The sequence below is a fragment of the Helianthus annuus genome, chromosome 9, assembly GCF_002127325.2.
Source record: "Helianthus annuus cultivar XRQ/B chromosome 9, HanXRQr2.0-SUNRISE, whole genome shotgun sequence".
Taxonomy (NCBI): Eukaryota; Viridiplantae; Streptophyta; class Magnoliopsida; order Asterales; family Asteraceae; genus Helianthus; species Helianthus annuus.
Window position 1 is genome coordinate 94,503,096 of NC_035441.2, and position 22,933 is coordinate 94,526,028.

The 22,933-nt window shown below is 40.6% G+C and overlaps 1 protein-coding gene across 1 annotated transcript; it reads left to right on the forward strand.

The window, feature by feature from the left end:
* The first annotated feature begins 2,791 nt into the window (after positions 1 to 2,791).
* LOC110875687 (leucine-rich repeat extensin-like protein 5) lies at positions 2,792 to 11,668 on the forward strand. The gene is made up of 3 exons (XM_022123891.1): positions 2,792 to 3,144; positions 10,445 to 11,341; positions 11,449 to 11,668. Exons 1-3 carry the CDS (start codon positions 2,792 to 2,794, stop codon positions 11,666 to 11,668), a joined length of 1,470 nt encoding a protein of 489 aa, XP_021979583.1.
* The last annotated feature ends 11,265 nt before the right edge of the window (positions 11,669 to 22,933 follow it).

Consider the following 22,933-nt stretch of genomic DNA (forward strand, 5'->3'; position numbering starts at 1 on the left):
AATTCAAATTTCATTTTGTCATTATATGTATAAATGTATTATATGAAATAAATCAACATAACATTTCATTTTATAATTGATCTGCCAATAAATGTTGAAATAAAATCTTAAAGGTAAAACCTAGCCCATGTGTCATTCTAAGACAGGGCCATGATGGTAGTCCCTTTTTAAGATTCAAATCCTTGTTAACATCTGAAAACATGTTAACACTCCTGGCAAATGTGATTCGATAAAATCACACAAGTCATCCTTATATTGGATTCTTCCAATTCCTTTTCTCTATTTATTATTTAAACATCCATTAGTGATGAAGTGCCTACGGGCCATATTTATTGTCCTTTGAGACAAAAGACAGTTGTAGTCTACGACTCCCTGTCAAGAAAAGTTGATGAACTATATTCAACCCTTAATGCCTCGATCCTATAAGATCATGGCTTATATGTGTCCTTATGACTAGGTCTTTTGTGCTGCTCTAATAGTTTAATGAATTATAACTGAGGATACTTATAATAAAAATCCTGAATAAAAGTGACTAACAAATTAACCAATATGGTTTGTTGATACCATGGTTAATAAATCATCAAAATGACTACTCCATAGTAGACTTCTGAATAAATTATTGTCATCATTTTTATGTAGCAATCAAGCTACATGGCAGAATCAGAAGAAATCAACAGTCACCCGAGGGAGAATCATGATACTACCAGAATCAACGTAACTGGTGCGGATCTTCAAGCATTGATTGACAATGCTGTTATTAAAGCCATGGACAGGCAGTTTAGAGAATCAAATGGTACTCGGAGCAAGACCCTATCTGTACCTCATCCAAAACCACCCTCTAAGACTCATGTATCTCATAAGGACAAATCTCATCATTCGTCAAATCAGAGGAGTGTTCCATCCAACCGAATCGTGCTCAATCAGGAGCCGCGTGTTAATACCTGTACATATAAGTATTTCGTCTCCTGCACGCCCAGGGATTTCACAGGGGAGAAAGGAGCCATTGATTGCATGACGTGGCTAGATGAGATGGATACAATGGTTGATATTAGTGGTTGTGCAGAGCAAGACATTGTGAAGTTTGTGTCACAATCGTTTAAAGGAGAAGCTCTAGCTTGGTGGAGGTCCATAATTGATGTCGGGTTAAAATACTCATCATTTATATTAATTAGTGTCGTTAGTTAGTTAGTTAAATGTATTTAGTCGTAATGTTTTTATACTTGTAATGTGTTATTATTATTGTTTTTGTGCTTAAACAGGTTTTAACCGTAGGTTACCGTTGAAAAAGTTCTAATAGGCATCAGTGGATAAGCAAGGGATTTATTATATTCTTAAAAGATCACACAAAAGCCATCGAATCATCCATCATAATAAATCACACGCCTACATATGAGAATATACACTTTTGGTGGCCATTAAATGAGATAAACATAATTATCACATGAAGTGACTATTGGCACAAAACAAAAAGGAGCTGACATCTTTTGGGCCGCTGACATATGAATTTAGGAGGCTGCTGTTGGATTTCTTTGGAGGCAGACATAGTGGGCCGATCTAGGGAACATTTGGGTTTGTGTTTAAAATTTTAGGAGAACCACATCATCAAGGGGGAATTACAGCCGCCAAACTAAAAAGAAAAGAGGGGAGGAGGTGATTGACGGCAGCTTTGAGAGGCAAGAGCAGGGACGCACGGAGAAGGCAGCCGCCTTCGGCGGCTGTGCACGGTTCAAGATATGAGTGTCTAGGTGGATTTCTCCAAGTGAACGGTTCGTAAGGTTTGACACTTTTCTTAATTTTATTCACTATTGGATTTGTTTTTGACATTGACAACGTTTTATAAACAATTTGATTTGTTGGTTTATTTAAACTATTTGCATGTGTTTTGAGTTCTTGCTTTACAACTTGCTCGGTTGATGACAAAACCTTGTAGCTTGTTGGGTGACATAGAGTAGGTTGACTCACATTAGTAAATAGGGTAATTAAATTGTAAAAGATCTGATGACAAAGACCTGTTTTTGATTACCACTTAACTTAACCGATTTTTCAGCACCGTGTCTATGTGGTGTCCAATTAATGATTAAACTGAGTTTGGTGTGAACCTAGAATCTAAAACTTGGAGGACTTTACATTTATCTTATGTGACTTTCCCCGGATGATTGATTTCTAGATTTTCACATTAAACTTTGTTTTGCCGATTCTTATTAACTGGTAAATCTTGACCACTTGTGTTGATTTTGTGAAACGTTTATTATAATTGAATTGTTTGTCGTTTATCAAGCGTATTGGCAACATGCTTGCGTTGTTAGCGGGTTGATAAATTGGTGGGTAATTGGTATAATTAAACGGGTTATTAGGTTGTATGGTGAATCTTAAAAACTATCCCTAGTAACTAATAAAAGTCATTAATTCCAAGGCCATGTCTATGTGGTGTTATGAATCTGTAAACGGGTTTTTGTGTTACACTTGCAATCGGGATTTTGGGTGAGAGTTGTTTTTTTTAATATATAATAATTTAAGAGTTGAACACTAACCACAAATTCCCCGTGGATACGATACCCTACTTACGCTATCTACGTAGTTTAATTAGGTTTTTGATTGACTCTGATGACAGTCATCACTAATCCAAGCTACAGGGAAGATCCCGTTGTATAATCTGACTTGGGATCAGTTTATTGCTTTAATCAAAGAAAATTTATGTCCTCAACATGAAGTTGAGAAAATTGAGACTGACTTCTTGACCTTGGTCATGAAGAACTTAGACTGTTAGGCATATCTTACGAGCTTCAACACTATGTCACGATTGGTTCCATACTTGGTCACACCAGAACCGAAATGTCTAGCTCGTTTTATTGGAGGTTTAGCTCCGGAAATTAAAGCAAGTGTGAAGGCATCAAGACCTACCACCTTCAGGTCGGTGGCTGATTTGTCGTTATCTCTTACTCTCGATGCGGTCAGGCAGAGATCGCTTAAGAGTTCCGATGAGGGGAAAAGGAAACGTGAGGATGAGAACTCACACCGTTCTGATAAGAAATATAAGGGGAACTCAGATCACAAGAAGGGTTCCGGGTTCAAAAAGGATAACCAACAGACGGGTGAGAAGTGCAAATGCAAGACCTACAAGAAATGCCATCTAGGGAAATGCAGGTTCGAATCAAAATCCCAATCGCAGCCCAGAGCTTGTGGAATCTGCAAATCAAGTGAGCATAAAACGTTGGATTGCAAGAAGATAAAGGATGCGACTTGTTACAACTGTAACGAGAAGGGGTATATCAAGTCCAACTGCCTAAAGTATGCAAAGAACCCTGAAGAGGGTAAAAAGACCAATGCTCGGGTCTTTCAAATGAATGCACAAGAAGCGGTTCAGAATGACAACGTTATAACAGGTACCTTTCTTATCAATGATGTTTATGCAAGGGTATTGTTTGATTCAGGTGCAGATAAGTCGTTTGTAGACAATAAATTTTGTAAATTATTAAATCTGCTTGTTAAAACCCTAAGCGTGAAATATGAAATAGAATTAGCCGATGGTACCATAGAGACTGCTTCAATCGTATTAGATGGATGTTTCATATCCATTAGGAACCACTCTTTTCCGCTGTCTTTGCTTCCTTTGAAATTAGCAGGATTCGACATAGTGATAGACATGGATTGGTTGTCTTCTAATAAAGCTTAGATCGTTTGTGATAAGAAGCAAGTGGTTATTAAGACTCCTTATGGTGAACCACTTACAATACAAGGAGATACTCAGTATGGGTTGCCTAAGCAAGTGTCTATGCTTAAGGCGTCGAATTGTTTAAAGAAGGTTGTGTCATCTACATGGCACTAGTGACTATTGATGAACCAAAGCCTAAGATCAAAGACATACCTGTTATTTATCCAGACGTATTCCCTGAAGAACTGCCTGGTTTACCCCCAGATAGGCAAGTGGAGTTTAGAATTGATATTATTCCTGGAGCAGCACCAGTTGTAAGAGCACCTTACCGGTTGGCACCAACTGAGATGAAATAGTTAAGAACTCAGTTGGATGATTTGTTGGCAAAGGGATTTATTAGACCTATCTCATCCCCTTGGGAAGCACCGATTCTGTTTGTGAAGAAAAAGGATGGATCAATGTGTCTATGCATTGATTATCGCGAGCTGAACAAGGTTACAATCAAGAATAGATATCCATTACCCAGGATCGACAATCTGTTCGATCAACTGCAAGGGGCAAGTTATTTCTCCAAGATTGACTTGAGATCAGGTTACCATCAGCTGAAGGTCAGAGATGAAGATGTGCATAAGACTGTATTCAGAACTCGTTATGGTCACTACAAGTTCTTGGTGATGCCTTTCGGGCTCACTAATGCACCAGCAGCGTTCATGGATCAAATGAATCGCGTTTGCAAACCCTACTTGGACAAGTTTGTCATTGTTTTCGTTGATGACATCCTTATTTACTCAAAGAATCAGGCCAATCATGAAAAGCACCTTCGATGTATCCTTAAACTTCTTCAGCAAGAGAAGCTCTACGCCAAGTTTTCAAAATGTGAGTTTTGGCTCCGTGAAGTCCAATTTCTTGGACATATGGTTAGCGAGAGTGGTATCCAGGTGGACCCCGCTAAGATTGAAGCCATTATGAATTGGCAAGAGCCGAAGACGCCCACAGAGATTCGCAGCTTTTTGGGTCTAGCAGGATATTACAGACGTTTTATTAAAAAAATTTCAAGGATTGCTGCACCCCTAACTTCATTAACTCGAAAGAATATAAAGTTCGATTGGGGTCCCAAGCAACAAGAATCCTTTGATATTCTTAAGCAGAAGTTAAGCAATGCACCTGTGTTAACATTGCCAGAAGGAATTGAAGAGTTTGTGGTTTATTGTGACGCATCGCACACAGGTATGGGATGTGTGCTTATGCAGAAGGGCAAAGTTATTGCATATGCTTCCCGACAATTAAAGGTGCACGAGAAGAATTACACCACCGACGACTTGGAATTGGGTGCAGTTGTATTTGCACTGAAGCTTTGGAGGCATTACCTTTATGGGACCAAATGTGTGATCTATTCTGATCACAAGAGCCTTCAGCATCTGTTTAACCAGAAGGATCTGAACATGAGACAATGTCGATGGATGGCGACACTTAACGACTATGATTGTGAAATCCGATATCATCCAGGCTAGGCGAATATGGTCGCCGATTCCTTGAGTAGAAAAGAAAGAGTTAAGCCCATTAGAATCAACGCCAAGAGCATTGAATTGAAGAACAACTTGAATGAAAGGTTGTTAGCCGCTCAAAAGGAAGCTGTGTTAGAAGCTAACTATCCGAATGAAAAGTTGGGCGTAACTGCTGAACAGTTATCATATGGCAAGGATGGAATCCTAAGATTGAATGGTCGAATATGGGTTTCAATTTATGGAGGACTTAGGGACGTGGTTCTTCAAGAAGCCCATAGCTCCAAATATTCTGTTCATGCTGGCTGTGATAAGATGTACCAGGATTTAAAGGCAAATTATTGGTGGATAGGTTTGAAGAAATCTATAGCCACTTATGTGGCCAAATGTTTGACGTGCGCACAAGTTAAAGCCGAACACGAGAAGCCGTCAGGTTTGCTGCAACAGCCTGAACTTCCCACCTGGAAGTGGGAAATGGTAACTATGGATTTTATCACTAAGTTACCAAGAACAAAGCATGGGAATGATACTATTTGGGTTATAGTAGATAGACTGACCAAGTCAGCCCACTTCTTACCTATTAAAGAAACACACAGCTCAGATAAGCTAGCTCAGCTGTACGTGGATGGGATAGTATCTCTCCACGGAGTGCCAGTATCTATTATCTCCGATAGAGATGCTAGATATACGTCTCACTTTTGGAAAAGCTTTCAACAATCCTTAGGCACTCGATTAAACTTCAGTACTGCTTATCATCCTCAGACGGATGGGCAAAGCGAGTATACGATACAAACACTGGAAGATATGCTAAGAGCTTGTGTTATTGATTTGGGTGGAAGTTGGGATGATCATCTTCCGTTGATTGAATTTTCGTATCATAATAGCTATCATTCAAGTATTCAAGCTGCACCTTTCGAAGCTTTGTACGGAAGGAAATACAGAACGCCAGTTTGTTGGGCGGAAGTTGGAGATGTCCAACTAACAGGACCTGATATAGTCCTGGAGATGACAGACAAGATTGTGCAGATACGTGATCATCTCAAAGCTGCCAGGGATAGGCAGAAAAGCTACGCAGATAAAAGGCGTAAACCTCTGAAGTTCGAGGTAGGTGACAATGTGCTACTTAAGGTATCACCTTGGAAAGGGGTGATGCGTTTTGGCAAGAAGGGCAAGCTAAGCCCAAGATACATAGGACCATTCGAGATCATTTAATGTGTCGGAACAATGGCTTATAAGCTAAATCTGCCTGAAGAGCTCAGTGGAATCCATAATGTGTTCCACATCTGCAATTTGAAGAAATGTCTAGCTGATGAGTCGCTAGCGATGTCACATAAGGATGTGCAAATAGATGAGAGCTTAAAGTTTGTTGAAACACCTTTGTCGATCGAGGATCGACAGGTTATGAAGCTTCGAAGGAAGCACGTTCCGATTGTGAAGGTAAAATGGGATGCCCGTAGAGGCCCCGAATACACGTGGGAGGTTGAATCCACAATGAAACAGAAGTACCCTCATTTATTTCAGTAAATCTCGAGGTCGAGATTTCTTTTAAGGGGGTGAGGATGTAACACCTCACAAAATCACGACCAATATAATAAAGATACGTGTCATGGACTTCAAACGTGTAAGGAATTGTTTCCGAGGGACTAAAATTGTCAAACAATGTAAATATTTAAGTAAAAGGAATCCAAAGTGTCAACATGCCATTCTTGTGCCTCTGATTGACCTCACACGATGTTCGTATTCGTTAATGAATAAATTTTCGAACAATAGAAAGTCATTTGTGCTTAAAATAAGGATTTTACGAAACATAGGGGTTAAAAGTGTCAACATGTTAAATGTTACCTCTGAGTGACCTTTTAACGAACCTAAAAACATTGTAATGATTATATATTTTGCTCTCAAGAATATCGGATATTAATTTTGTGGAGTTTCGAAGAAAACAAGACTTTTCGGGTGATCGTACAACTAACCGGGAACTTAACGGAGTTAATATTTGACCGAAGGACCTTAAAAGTTAACTTTGGGAGTCAAAAGTGCAATAAATAAAAGTTAAATAAACTTAATATGGACCAGGGACCAAAACTGCAATGTTTAAAAGTTGTTTTCCGGTGACAGAAGAGCCACGCGGCCCGCGTAGACTACTTATAAGTCTTACGCGGCCCGCGTAAGAGTGTCAGATGCAGAAAAACATGACAGCTGCATGTTCAGCTAGTTCCACCGCCTTTGCATGCCGGAATTCGATACCAGGGACTGTGCCAATGGTTTTTCATGCACGAGGGACACCTGGTAACATCTGGGATCAATGTAGGGGCATGTGGAATGATCTTGAGAAGTGAAAAATCTTATATAAGGCCCTTTGTTTGCACTTGTTCTTGCATTCACATGAAATTTTCATTCAAACTCTTTCTCTGGAGCTTCCTGGAGTTCAAGAAAGCTTCCTTCAGTTCTAAACTCGTGCTAAGGACACTAGTAAGTATTCTTAGCTTCCTAAGTTCAAGTTTTATTAGTTTAATGACCAAAAGTCAAAGCTATCGTAATTAAGCTTTGACTTAGTGATTAATCACTAATGGTCCATCTATTATTCGAATTGAAAGTGGTTATGAGTGGGTAATTATGTAGGTAATAAACCCTTAAAAGGGCACCTACTGATTTTCACTCTAACTTGGTCAATTGTCGGGTCAAACTTATTAATAAAAAGTCAACAGAATCCATTTTTGCAAATAAATTCATAACTGATAATGTAGAAGTTATGGAACATGTTTAGACACTAAAATAACTTGGTAAATAATATAAGAACATGTTTAGGCATGTTCAACCTGACAATTCTGGGTTTAGGTTCGGTTCAGAACCGAAAGTCGCAAAAGTAGACTTTTGCTTTGACTTTCAGTTCTGACCCGATTTAGCTTAGTTTAGATATGCCTTAGGGTTCCTTTAGGACCATATTTCATGTTAGTATAACCCTCTGAGATTATACTATATGGTTCCTAAAAATTGACCATTATGCCTTTCATGTTTCCGTTAATTGCTTAAAAGTTGACCATTATGCCCTTTTGATATAAAAACGAGATTTTTGAAAATGTGAGAGGAAAAAACCTTTATTGCTGATTTATAAGCATGTCCTAAAAATTTGACATCAGTTTGTGGTCTAAATTAGGAGTTATGCTCGATATCGTAAATTGAAGTCTTTTTATTAATTAAACGGCATTTTCGGCATAAAACCTAATTAAACCCAAATTTTGACACCAAAATTTCTACCCACTGATGTAATATAATATTTAGGGATTTTTAGAAATTTTTATTAAATTTTAAACTGGTCATAACATAGGGTTCTTGCATTGACTCGGTAATTGTCGGTTATGCCCTTTTTGCTAATAAAATGAGCCTTACATAACATTTTGATACCAAACCTTTTCCTACTGATTTCATTTGTTAAATAAAATATTTTAAGCCTTATAGACTGATTAAAAATCTCAGCTTTCCTTATATAACCCGAAAATCATCAAATACCGACTTTTACGCTTTTTAAACGCATAGTATGGGTTAAAACTATATTTAACACTTAAGACCCATTACCTACTGATATTATAAGTAAATTTTTATACTTTAACAGTAGGTAAAAGTTTTGAACTCAGATTTCCAAATTTGACCTTTAAAGCTTATGTGAAATGACCAAAATGCCCCTACGGTGGATAGTTTGGCCATAAATAATAAATTTCACATATATACAATATCTTACTAATATGACTTGCAAAAATAAATATTTTTACTGATCATTCATTGTCATTTAACCTCTTTTATAATCCTTAAAATGACCAAAATACCCCTACAAGGCTTAAATTGATTTTAAATCCATTTTGGGCATAATGGAAGGTATCCTACTGATATCATAACACATTTTAAGCATATTAACTTAGGGAACCTGTTCATGACTCATTTGGTTACCCGTTATGTATTTTTCGCGTTCGGTATGGTTTATGTAACTAGTTTGCATGAATTAACCAAAACAGGTCAAACCTTATCATTTTCACTTCAAAATCCAGAATGTGTTTAGTTTACCCATATTATACAAGTCTTCATACTTGTCGGGTCTAAATCACATTCTAATCCGGTCTTCGCTTAATCTTGCATTTTGAACCGTAAACCTTTCATTAAAACTAACCGGTCTAAGTTTAAACATAAGTAAGACCCGTTAGGAATCTAAGAGGTTATTAAAACCTTCGTTCCAGATTTAGGAGCCCAGTAAAAGCTATTTGCACTTTCTGATTGTTATATGGCTGGGATAAAAATTATATTTTTGCTCAGGTAAATACTTTTAACTTATTTTCCTTTATACGGGCTTGGGGTACAGTATTTAATAATACCACTTGGTCGGGTATTGAATCTTTAATCGAATAATGGTTAAATCATTGAGATAGCCCGTTTAATCTGTTTTGTTTGTTTTAAGCCTTTGGGGGGTTAATGACCGTGTCCTGGATATCCTCGGCTCATTCATTGAAATGGCCACGACTTAAGCACGGGGTGTAGGCATACACCTGCCGGTGCGTATGTAAAAATATATACCCGCTTCTTGAGAATAACTCGATGTGGGTTATATTATGTGGTGTGTCTATTAATCTTTAACCCGGTACTTCTAACTCGGGCTACTGAACGTATAACAAACATATAATTCTTTTACAAGATTAGTTTTAAATAATTATCCAAAGTTATAAAAGAATATTTGTGCCTTGTGCATTTAAATCAATTTTATAAACACTTTTCAAAAGAGTCAGTTAATTATATTTACAAGTATAAACTGATGTATTTTCCAAAAAGGTAAAGTGCAGGTACTAATCGAAATGGGATGGCTACTCCTAGTATCAAATAAAGAGTCTTGGAAGCTTTTGGTGCTTAAATCTATTGAACAATATTTCTTTTTGTTTTGATCCGCCTGTGGATCTTTTGGCAACTCGTTGTGTAATACTTTATGTTACTTTCGAATCGGTTTGTAATATTTTTACTTTAGACTTCCGATGTGCATCGAACTGTGATTATTTGACAATGATGATATCAACTACGTCACGATACTCCCCACCGGGCCCACCGGTAATACGTGGAAATATCGGGGTGTGACAGGTTGGTATCAGAGCCAACAATGAGTGAATTAAAGACTAGCCTTTTTGTGTTTAATCTCAAAGACACAGTTGCACATTCCTTGACTTCCGAGTCTAGGCAAAGGACTTAGGACTAATCCTAATCTTTTATTTTTGTACTTTATTGTTTTCCTTTGTTGTTTCTTTTGTTGTTTTGACAGGAACAAGAAAATGCCGCCGCGTATTAGAGGAAGAGGAGGAGGCGGAAAAGCCCCAGTTTTCACAAGTCATGACCACGAGGCCGGACGATCACACTGGCGAACTCCTTCAGCAACCATGAGCTCTAGTCCTCAAGAAGACTGGAGAACGTATTTGGAACCCGCGAGGCGTTCTGTCTCGCTAAGCTCTTCGCCCTCGTATCACCACTCCTTTGGGCCACAATCAGAAAACGAGCCCAATGATTCTCACCACTCCTACCTTCCATTGCAGCTGTCGAGTTCACACCGAGCTTTTCACGACCCGACCCCATACTTTCAGAGCCGGTTCAACCCGACGAACGTGAGTGAAGAACCAATGGGCCATAACCCATTGGGACCAGAAGACCACTTTCTTGGAGACCAGGATATGGATATGGATGAGGATCCTGATCCAGAGCCTACCGAGCCACCAAGTGGGACGCCCACGCATCCCGTAGAGATTTCAGACGGATCATCTTTCCATGGTTCGCCTTATAGAGGTCCCGATCCATTTGCTCAATGGTGGAGCAATTATCACTGGGAGTATACACCTTCCCACCATTCTTCACCACACCAGCAGGTCCCCTCAGAGGACCCACATTTTGAAGCGGTCACGCCACCGCCACCGCCGCCGCCAGAGCAGCAACCGCCTCCGGAACCACCGAGGCGAAGGAGATCAGGAGCACAGATGTTCGTGCGAAGGGGATTCCACTTCAGCTCCCCCCAACACAGCAACAACGGCCGTTACCCGCCGCTGTATAAAGACCCACAGATGGGTGGGCCTTCAAACCCAGTTTCAGAGGTCGACTCTCTGCCAGTCACACCACCACCACCACACGTGGGTTTTGATAACCCAATACCTTCTTACGCCGGTGCAACGGCGTATAACCCTTTTTAGCAGCCAGCCTATTCTGGCTATAACTACTACAATGCCCCCGATGTTTACCCATATCTCGTGGTGGCAAACTACAATGCTCTTCATCCTGAAGGGCCATACGCAGCTTCCTACCAGACTGGGTACCCAGCTTATGGGTATCAATACCACCTCCTCAACCTCTGCAGCAGCAGCAGCCGCAGCCACCACAGATCCAACCCCCGCAGCAGCTGGAGATTCTTCAGAGGTTGAACCAGGTGGAGCGTAGAAGCCGTCAGGGTCTACTTAAGGGTTTGGCTGGCCTAATCAAGGGGAAGAAGAAAAAGGATTATTGAAATTCCTTATTTGTTTGTTTGTAATTTTAATTTCCAATTAAGTCCCTGTGTGGACATTTATTTATGTACCTAGTCCCTGCGAGGACTTGTATTTTCATTTTAGCCCCTGCGTGGGCAAAGTATTTATGTAAATGTCCCGTTTAGGGAATCTATGTACTTTTAAATTTAGTGGAATGTTTTAATTCAAATTTCATTTTGTCATTATATGTATAAATGTATTATATGAAATAAATCAACATAACATTTCATTTTATAATTGATCTGCCAATAAATGTTGAAACAAAATCTTAAAGGTAAAACCTATCCCATGTGTCATTCTAAGATAGGGCCATGATGGTAGTCCCTTTTTAAGATTCAAATCCTTGTTAACATCTGAAAACATGTTAACACTCTTGGCAAATGTGATTCGATAAAATTACACAAGTCATCCTTATATTGGATTCTTCCAATTCCTTTTCTCTATTTTTTATTTAAATATCCATTAGTGATGAAGTGCCTACGGGCCATATTTATTGTCCTTTGAGACAAACGACGGTTGTAGTCTACGACTCCCTGTTAAGAAAAGTTAATGAACTATATTTAACCCTTAATGCCTCGATCCTATAAGATCATGGCTTATATGTGTCCTTATAACTAGGTCTTTTGTGCCGCTCTAATAGTTTAATGAATTATAACTGAGGATACTTATAATAAAAATCCTGAATAAAAGTGACTAACAAATTAACCAATATGGTTTGTTGATACCATGGTTAATGAATCATCAAAATGACTATTCCATAGTAGACTTCTGAATAAATTATTGTCATCATTTTTATGTAGCAATCAAGCTACATGGCAGAATCAGAAGAAATCAACAGTCACCCGAGGGAGAATCATGATACTACCAGAATCAACGTAACTGGTGCGGATCTTCAAGCATTGATTGACAATGCTGTTACTAAAGCCATGGACATGCAGTTTAGAGAATCAAGTGGTACTCGGAGCAAGACCCTATCTGTACCTCATCCAAAACCACCCTCTAAGACTCATGTATCTCATAAGGACGAATCTCATCATTCGTTAAATCGGAGGAGTGTTCCATCCAACCGAATCGTGCTCAATCAGGAGCCGCATGTTAAAACTTGTTTATATAAGTATTTCGTCTCCTGCAAGCCCAGGGATTTCACAGGGGAGAAAGGAGCCATTGATTGCATGACGTGGCTAGATGAGATGGATACAGTGGTTGATATTAGTGGTTGTGCAGAGCAAGACATTGTGAAGTTTGTGTCACAATCGTTTAAAGGAGAAGCTCTAGCTTGGTGGAGGTCCCTAATCCAAGCTACAGGGAAGATCCCGTTGTATAATCTGACTTGGGATTAGTTTGTTGCTTTAGTCAAAGAAAATTTCTATCCTCAACATGAAGTTGAGAAAATTGAGACTGACTTCTTGACCTTGGTCATGAAGAACTTAGACTGGCAGGCATATCTTACGAGCTTCAACACCATGTCACGATTGGTTCCATCCTTGGTCACACCAGAACCAAAACGTATAGCTCATTTTATTGGAGTTTTAGCTCCGGAAATTAAAGCAAGTGTGAAGGCATCAAGACCTACCACCTTCAGGTCGGTGGCTGATTTGTCGTTATCTCTTACTCTCGATGCGGTCAGGCAGAGATCACTTAAGAGTTCCGATGAGGGGAAAAGGAAACATGAGGATGAGAACTCACACCGTTCTGATAAGAAATATAAGGGGAACTCAGATCACAAGAAGGGTTCCGGGTTCAAAAAGGATAACCAATAGACGGGTGAGAAGCCCAAATGCAAGACCTACAAGAAATGCCATCTAGGGAAATGCAGGTTCGAATCAAAATCCCAATCGCAGCCCAGAGCTTGTGGAATCTGCAAATCAAGTGAGCATAAAACGTTGGATTGCAAGAAGATAAAGGATGCGACTTGTTACAATTGTAACGAGAAGGGGCATATCAAGTCCAACTGCCCAAAGTATGCAAAGAAACCTGAAGAGGGTAAAAAGACCAATGCTCGGGTTTTTCAAATGAACGCACAAGAAGCGGTTCAGAATGACAACGTTATAACAGGTACCTTTCTTATCAATGATGTTTATGCAATGGTATTGTTTGATTCAGGTGCAGATAAGTCGTTTGTAGACAATAAATTTTGTAAATTATTAAATCTGCCTGTTAAAACCCTAAGCGTGAAATATGAAATAGAATTAGCCGATGGTACCATAGAGACTGCTTCAACCGTATTAGATGGATGTTTCATATCCATTAGGAACCACTCTTTTCCGTTGTCTTTGCTTCCTTTGAAATTAGCAGGATTCGACATAGTGATAGGCATGGATTGGTTGTCTTCTAATCAAGCTCAGGTCGTTTGTGATATGAAGCAAGTGGTTATTAAGACTCCTTATGGTGAACCACTTACAATACAAGGAGATACTCAGTATGGGTTGCCTAAGCAAGTGTCTATGCTTAAGGCGTCGAAGTGTTTAAAGAAGGGTTGTGTCATCTACATGGCACAAGTGACTATTGATGAACCAAAGCCTAAGATCGAAGACATACCTGTTATTTATCCAGACGTATTCCCTGAAGAACTACCTGGTTTACCCCCAGATAGGCAAGTGGAGTTTAGAATTGATATTATTCCTGGAGCAGCACCAGTTGCAAGAGCACCTTACCGGTTGGCACCAACTGAGATGAAATAGTTAAGAACTCAGTTGGATGATTTGTTGGCAAAGGGATTTATTAGACCTAGCTCATCCCCTTGGGGAGCACCGATTCTGTTTGTGAAGAAAAAGGATGGATCAATGTGTCTATGCATTGATTATCGCGAGCTGAACAAGGTTACAATCAAGAATAGATATCCATTACCCAGGATCGACAATCTGTTCAATCAACTGCAAGGGGCAAGTTATTTCTCCAAGATTGACTTGAGATCAGGTTACCATCAGCTGAAGGTCAAAGATGAAGATGTGCATTAGACTGCATTCAGAACTCGTTATGGTCACTACGAGTTCTTGGTGATGCCTTTCGGGCTCACTAATGCACCAACAGCATTCATGGATCTCATGAATCGCGTTTGCAAACCCTACTTGGACAAGTTTTTCATTGTTTTCATTGATGACATCCTTATTTACTCAAAGAATCAGGCCGATCATGAAAAGAACCTTCGATGTATCCTTAAACTTCTTCAGCAAGAGAAGCTCTACGCCAAGTTTTCAAAATGTGAGTTTTGGCTCCGTGAAGTCCAATTTCTTGGACATATGGTTAGCGAGCGTGGTATCCAGGTAGACCCCGCTAAGATTTAAGCCATTATGAATTGGCAAGATCCGAAGACGCCCACAGAGATTCACAGCTTTTTGGGTCTAGCAGGATATTACAGACGTTTTATTAAAAAAATTTCAAGGATTGTTGCACCCCTAACTTCATTAACTCGAAAGAATATAAAGTTCGATTGGGGTCCCAAGCAACAAGAATCCTTTGATATTCTTAAGCAAAAGTTAAGCAATGCACCTCTATTGACATGCCAGAAGGAATTGAAGAGTTTGTGGTTTATTGTGACGCATCGTACACAGGTATGGGATGTGTGCTTATGCAGAAGGGCAAAGTTATTGCATATGCTTCCCGACAATTAAAGGTGCACGAGAAGAATTACACCATCGACGACTTGGAATTGGGTGTAGTTGTATTTGCACTGAAGCTTTGGAGGCATTACCTTTATGGGACCAAATGTGTGATCTATTCTGATCACAAGAGCCTTTAGCATCTGTTTAACCAGAAGGATCTGAACATGAGATAGCGTCGATGGATGGAGACACTGAACGACTATGATTGTGCAATCCGATATCATCCAGGTAAGGCAAATGTGGTCGCCGGTGCCTTGAGCAGAAAAGAAAAGGTTAAGCCCATTAGAATCAACGCCAAAAGCAATGATTTGAAGAACAGCTTGAATGAAAGGTTGTTAGCCGCTCAAAAGGAAGCTGTGATAGAAGCTAACTATCCGAATGAAAAGTTGGGCATAACTGCTGAACAGTTATCATATGGCAAGGATGGAATCCTAAGATTGAATGGACGAATATGGGTTCCAATTTATGGAGGACTTAGGGACGTGATTCTTCAAGAAGCCCATAGCTCCAAATATTCTGTTCATCCTGGCTGTGATAAGATGTACCAGGATTTAAAGGCAAATTATTGGTGGATAGGTTTAGGGGTTTTCAAAAAACTCGTGGCTCGCAGCTCGCTCGAAACTCGCTCGAAAAAACCTCGAAGAAAGCTCGGCTCGAAATTGGCTCGGTTGTAAATGAGCCAGCTCGGCTCGGCTTGTAAATGAGCCGAGCTCGAGCTTGGTCTGGCTCGGCTCGTGAGCTGGCTCGATAAGGTTTACATCCTTCATTTTTTGTCCCACATCGCTTAGAAAACAAAAACTAAGAGAGTATCTCCCCTATAAAAGAAGGTAAAGACAATGGACAAAATGAATTAACTATTTATACTTGCATATTTAGCCATATGGTTAAACTAAATGACAATTATATCCCTTAGTCTATGAAGAAATTCAATTTTAAGGGATTTTTAAGTAGTAAATTTTGCGGTTCTTTGTTAGTTCGAGCTAGGTCGAGTCGAGCTGGCTCGAATTCTAATCGAGCCGAGCTGGAGCCTCAAATCTCAGCTCGATTTGAAATTCGAGCTCGAGCCGAGCCGGCTCGAATCGAGTTCGAGCCGAGCTCGAGCTGGGTCTAGCTCGGCTCGACTCGGCTCGTTTACAACCCTAGATAGGTTGGAATAAATCTATAGCCACTTATGTGGCCAAATGTTTGACGTGTGTGCAAGTTAAAGCCGAACACTAGAAGCCGTCAGGTTTGCTGCAATAGCCTGAACTTCCCACCTGGAAGTGGGAAATGGTAACTATGGATTTTATCACTAAGTTACCAAGAACAAAGCATGGGAATGATACTATTTGGGTTATAGTAGATAGACTGACCAAGTCAGCCCACTTCTTACCTATTCAAGAAACACACAGCTCAGATAAGCTAGCTCAGCTGTACGTGGATGAGATAGTATCTCTCCACGGAGTGCCAGTATCTATTATCTCTGATAGAGATACTAGATATACGTCTCACTTTTGGAAAAGCTTTCAGCAATCCTTAGGCACTCGATTAAACTTCAGTACTGCTTATCATCCTCAGACAGATGGGCAAAGCGAGCATACGATACAAACACTGGAAGACATGCTAAGAGCTTGTGTTATTGATTTAGGTGGAAGTTGGGATGATCATCTTCCGTTGATTGAATTTTCGTATAATAATAGCTATCATTCGAGTATTCAAGCTGCACCTTTCGAAGCTTTGTACGGAAGGAAATGCAGAACGCCAGTTTGTTGGGCGGAAGTTGGAGATGTCCTGGAACCAAGAGTTACACTAGAATAATACGTAGGAAAGTATGGATCATAAAACTGCCTTCCAAGTGACGATTTAAGTGCAAGAAAGTGCCCGAAACACACTAAAACTGCAGAATTCTGCAGAAAACAGCAAAATTCAGCTTTTAAACCTCAAATTATAATGCAGAAATAAGGTTTAATGGTCCAGAATACTTTGATAAGTGTCGGGAATCAAAACTGTCATAAAAGACATCATATTGCACACTAAACTACGTAATTTAGCACCTTAACGAACCGATAACCAACCGAACAATCGGACACTACCCGAAACACCAAAATTCAACTAGAAGCATTGTTTTAATGTTACAAAGCTAGTTATGATCACTAAACGTCATATTACCACTTAAAAACATATAACATACATAAACACCAAAATTTAACACTAACATGTAACTAGATGTGTAACTTGAACTTCAAATCCAACTAGACCCCCCCCCATGTTGTGGATAATTCACAATGGGCCCCACCTATTGATTTCCTTGAATATTATAATGGGTATGTAGAGTTGATATCAAACATAAGAACCAAGGGGTAAATAAATGTTGGAAGTTATTTTTATAAAACCTTAAGTCCATAACTCACTATCATCTTCATCACTTCAACTCACCACAACCTCCTTCTCCCTCTCTAAAGCTTACGACCCAACACCCCTCTCACTACTGCTCCATTTTCAATCCATTCTCATACATTCTAAGGTGATCATAAGGTGTAATAAGCATACCTAAGAAGATTGGAAGCAAGGGAGCTTGAAGGACCTTCTCTAGGAGCTTTTATCCACCACATTTCTTCATCACTTTGTGTCACACCCCAACCGATGGCGGAATCATCGGGGCGTGGCACTGAGCGAAACAGATTGTTCAGAAGTTTCCATAACAACTATTTATATAATTCAGTTAAAGATACATCCCATACCGTATCCCGAATAAAAAACATATTATTACAGATAACAACTAAACAAGTAATTATGTTCCGACAACTCAGATTCAAATATTATTACAGCAATTGTTTATCTGCTTCTAGACCCCTATTCTGTTGACTTTCTGGCTGTAATGCCAGAGGACAAGATCTACAGACAACTATGCCTTGGACGCTTGTTCTTGGCAGACAACTATTTGTTGGGGGCTTCTAGAAACTTATTCATGCCTCGCTTTCCTAGCAAGTAAGCATCCTAATTACCTGTCACATACGTTAAAATAAAGTCAATACATAAAATGTAAATGTGAGCATACAAGTTTGATAATAGCATATAGAGTTCGAATAGTTTACGCATAACCAGGCACGTACACAGAGGAAAACGAAGCATGTTAATTATCGACATGGGACCATCGATACCAACGACTGCGGGTTGACCGTCTAAGACGGTTCGCAATACATGATTACCACCGTAATCCATGTAAGTAATTGTCCTTAACAACCCCCGTGTGAACGTGTGCTGAGTCCAAACTATAGTACTATGTTGCTAAGGCAGGTAGATAGCACTCCACGTGTAAACATAATAAACAGCATTCATTTAGTCAAGTAGCATATGCAGTCGGTTAGCGTTCAAATAGTTTGTGTTTGATGGTGATTTGATAGGTAACGTATGTAACACCCAAAAGTGCTAAAAGCAAAGAGGGATCGAGTATACTCACAGTGATTAATTGTGGATTGAAGGGAGCGCTGAGAGTAAGATTAGCCTGAATAGTTTGATAGCATAACAATAAGTAACACGAGAATGTAAACAAGTGTAGGTGGATTGAATGGACTGGTCGATCGAACGGCAGGTTCGATCGAACGGGCTGTTTGATCGGCTGGTAAGTCCGTGAACAGTCCTGTTCGATCGGCCGGTTGGCTCGATCGGCTGGGCGATTCGAGTGGATTGTTTCTTCCTCTTGTGTATTTGTGTTCGAGGATTTGAACTTTTGAAGTTTTGTTGCAGCGTTTGAGAACACTGAAATGTTCCTACCTTTCAAGTCGATCGATCGAGCGGTTCGCTCGATCGGCTAGCTCACTCGATCGGCTAGGAACTTCAGAAATAGTCCTCAACTGAATGTCACTCGATCGAACGGCCTGTTCGATCGGCTGGCATTCCCTACTACGAACGAGTGGTAAAATTGATCAAGTGTTGAAGTATAGTATTTCATGATCCGAAGAGTAATGTTCACCAAACGTAGTTCGATCGAACATCTCTTCCTCAATACTATGCTTCCTGAAATTTTAAAGTGTGGGACCATGTGCTAGCCGATCGGCTGGCCCGGTCGATCGGCTGGTATGTCCGATCGGCTGGGCTGTTCGAACAGCCTAGCCGTTCGGCCAGCAAGTCTGACCTGGTCGGCTTTTCGTCTAACACTTGGTTGTTTAATTGTTTGTCATTCTTTCAAGGCATTTTGACAACGAGTTGAACTATGATGACCTCCGTTCCTACTTGTTTCTTTGGCTCGGACAGGAATCACCCAGGTCCGGCCGGTGAACGGTTCAGAACGTTGGTTTAGAGTTTAACCCATTGTCGGTGAACCTTGTATATAGAATCCGAATCTTAAACCTTTTTAACTGTCAGAATGATTAGTTAGCTGGTTCAAGCTCCGTTTCTAACGGTTTGAAGGCATTGAGTGTAAAAGAGTTGAAAGAAAGTTGGGATTCCTTCTTTCACTCCTTCACAACATGTGAATGTTTAGATCTTTGATGGATCTTAACTTGTTTATGTGGAAATCGGTTAGATCTAAGCTATTCATGGTTGAATGAGGCCAAAGTTTGATGTTCTTCAAGAATACCATGATGACATCACCCAAGAACACTTAGATCTTGGTGATTTCACGGTTAGAATCCAAGTTTGAAAGATAGAAAGGTGTAGAATCAAGTAATGATCATAAACGTACAAGAATTAGAGTGAAAACTTACCGGAGTTGAGAGAAATCTGAGAAAAGATGAAGAATAGGAGCTGGCCGGTCAGAACTTTCCAAAAGTGGAAATGAAGACAAGGACAACCCTATTTATAGGCTTCCAAAAGGGGAAAGTGGCAGCCGATCGGCCAGGAGCTCCGATCGAATGGGCTGTTCGGTCGGCTGGCAAGATGCTAGCCGATCGGCTGGCCTGTTCGATCAGGGTGCCTCATGTTCGATCCGCGACACACCTTGAGTATTTCGCGATGATTTTCGGCGTTTCGATTTCGATGGACGATGATACGAATACGATAGAGTTCCTAGTCAAATTACTTTTTAATCCCAACCACTATATCTACATACAAGCATCTATATATTTCACGTTTCGATGTCGGTTTCGATTGAGTTTGACTACTTTTCGAGTTTCGATTTGATTTTTCGATTGATTCGCTTGAATACCACACCAAACATATAAGTAACCACGCACAAGTAACACATAAGGCACACACACACGTAATACATTACCAGAATTCGCATAATTCGAGTCTCGAGTTTTGATTGTTGAATCGATTAGCTTGATTATTGATTGATTAACTTTATCGCGTTGTTACTTCCTACTATTCACAGTCGTAGATCGGTCGCATTGATTAAACATTCGATCATTTCATTTATACAACACTTACTCCACATAATACAAAAATAAAAGAACATTAATAGTCAAAGAAGTCAAAGTTGACTTGGACTTTGACATTCGAAAACACGGGGTGTTACAACCTCCCCTTGTTTAGGGAATTTCGTCCCGAAATTAGGCTCGAAGGCTACACAACACCGTGATTTACCGATTTGATGCTTCAGATCTATTTATTTAAACAATTGCGGGTACTTGGCCTTCATGTCGCTTTCGAGTTCCCAAGTGAACTTTGCGCCTCGTTTGCCTTCCCATCGGACCTTTACGATCGGGATGCGAGAGCGCCTGAGTTGCTTGGTCTGGCGATCCATGATTTCGACAGGCTTTTCCACGAAGTGTAACGTTTCGTTGACCTGAAGATCGTCGAGCGGTACGATTAGATCATGATCAGCAAGGCATTTTCGGAGGTTAGAGACGTGGAAAGTCGGGTGGACGTTATTGAGTTCCTCCGGTAGTTCGAGTCTGTAGGCGACTTTTCCGATTCTTTCCAGAATCCTAAAAGGTCCAACATATCGAGGCGCGAGTTTCCCTTTCTTGCCGAATCGGACTACACCCTTCCAAGGTGATACCTTTAGGAGTACGTAGTCACCAACTTCAAATTTCAGGGGCTTGCGTCTTCTATCGGCGTAACTTTTCTGTCTGTTCCGAGCTTTTACCAAGTTGTCTCGAATCTGGTGGATTTTGTCAGTTGTTTCTTGTAGGATCTCGGGACCGGTTAGTTGCGAGTGACCGATCTCGTGCCATACAATAGGCGATCGACATCTTCCACCATACAAAGCCTCGAAAGGTGCCATTTGAATGCTGGCATGATAGCTATTATTGTACGAGAATTCCACCAAGGGCAGGTGTTTGTTCCAACTACCACCAAAATCTATAACACACGCTCGGAGCATGTCTTCAAGAGTACGGATCGTTCTTTCAGTCTGTCCGTCGGTTTGAGGATGGAACGTAGTACTCAGATTAAGCGACGTACCAAGGGCCGCTTGAAACGTTTCCCACAATCGCGAAGTGAACCGAGCGTCACGATCTGAAATGATGTCGCGAGGCGTACCATGATTACGAATGATCTCGTCGGTGTAGATTTGGGCTAGTCGCTCCACCTTGTAGTCTTCCCGTATTGGCAAAAAATGGGCTGATTTCGTTAGACGATCGACTATGACCCAAATACAGTCGTGACCTGATGGCGTGGGCGGGAGTTTTGTTATGAAATCCATAGCTATGCTCTCCCACTTCCATATAGGTATCGGCGGTTGTTTGAGTAAGCCAGAAGGTCTTTGATGTTCAGCCTTGACTCTTGCGCAAGTTAAACAACTTCCAACGTACAGGGCGATATCTCGTTTCATGCCCGGCCACCAGTACTTGTAGCGTAGGTCCTGGTACATCTTATCTGCGCCGGGATGAATAGAATACCGGGATTTGTGGGCTTCATTCATGATAATCTTTCGCAAATCGGTCCGCTTAGGGATCCAAATTCGGTCCAGATAATAGAATATCCCATCTGATTTGCTTACTAACTGAGCTCCATCGTGATAGATCCTCTCTTTCTTCAATGTACGCTCGTTAAAGCAAGCATGTTGAGCTTCACGAATAAGGGTTTCGAGGTTGTGCTGGGCTTGGGTGTTTCGGATACTGAGCACGTAACTCTTTCTGCTGAGTGCGTCAGCAACCACATTCGCCTTGCCTGGGTGATAACGAATCTCGCTGTCGTAGTCGTTGAGAAGTTCTACCCATCGGCGTTGACGCATATTAAGCTCTCTCTGATTAAAGATGTGTTGTAAACTCCTGTGATCAGTGTAGATTGTACACCTAGTGCCATACAGGTAGTGTCGCCAAATCTTCAATGCAAAGACAACCGCGCCTAGCTCGAGGTCATGGGTTGTATAGTTCTTCTTGTGGATCTTGAGCTGACGAGATGCGTAGGCTATAACCTTGTCTCGCTGCATGAGAACATATCCGAGACCAAGGTTAGAAGCATCACAGTAGACAATGAAGTTGTCGCTTCCGTCGGGCAGCGTAAGAATCGGAGCGTTGCACAGTATATGCTTGAGGGTTTGGAAGGCAGTCTCTTGTGCGTTTCCCCACACAAAAGGCTTGTCCTTATGAGTAAGAGTGGTAAGTGGTACAGCGATCTTGGAGAATCCTTCAATGAATCGTCGATAATAGCCCGCTAGTCCGAGAAAAGAACAAACTTCTGACGGGTTCTTAGGCGTAATCCAGCCTTTGACAGCTTCAATCTTCGCTGGATCGACATGGATACCCTGACTATTCACGATGTGACCCAGAAACTGAA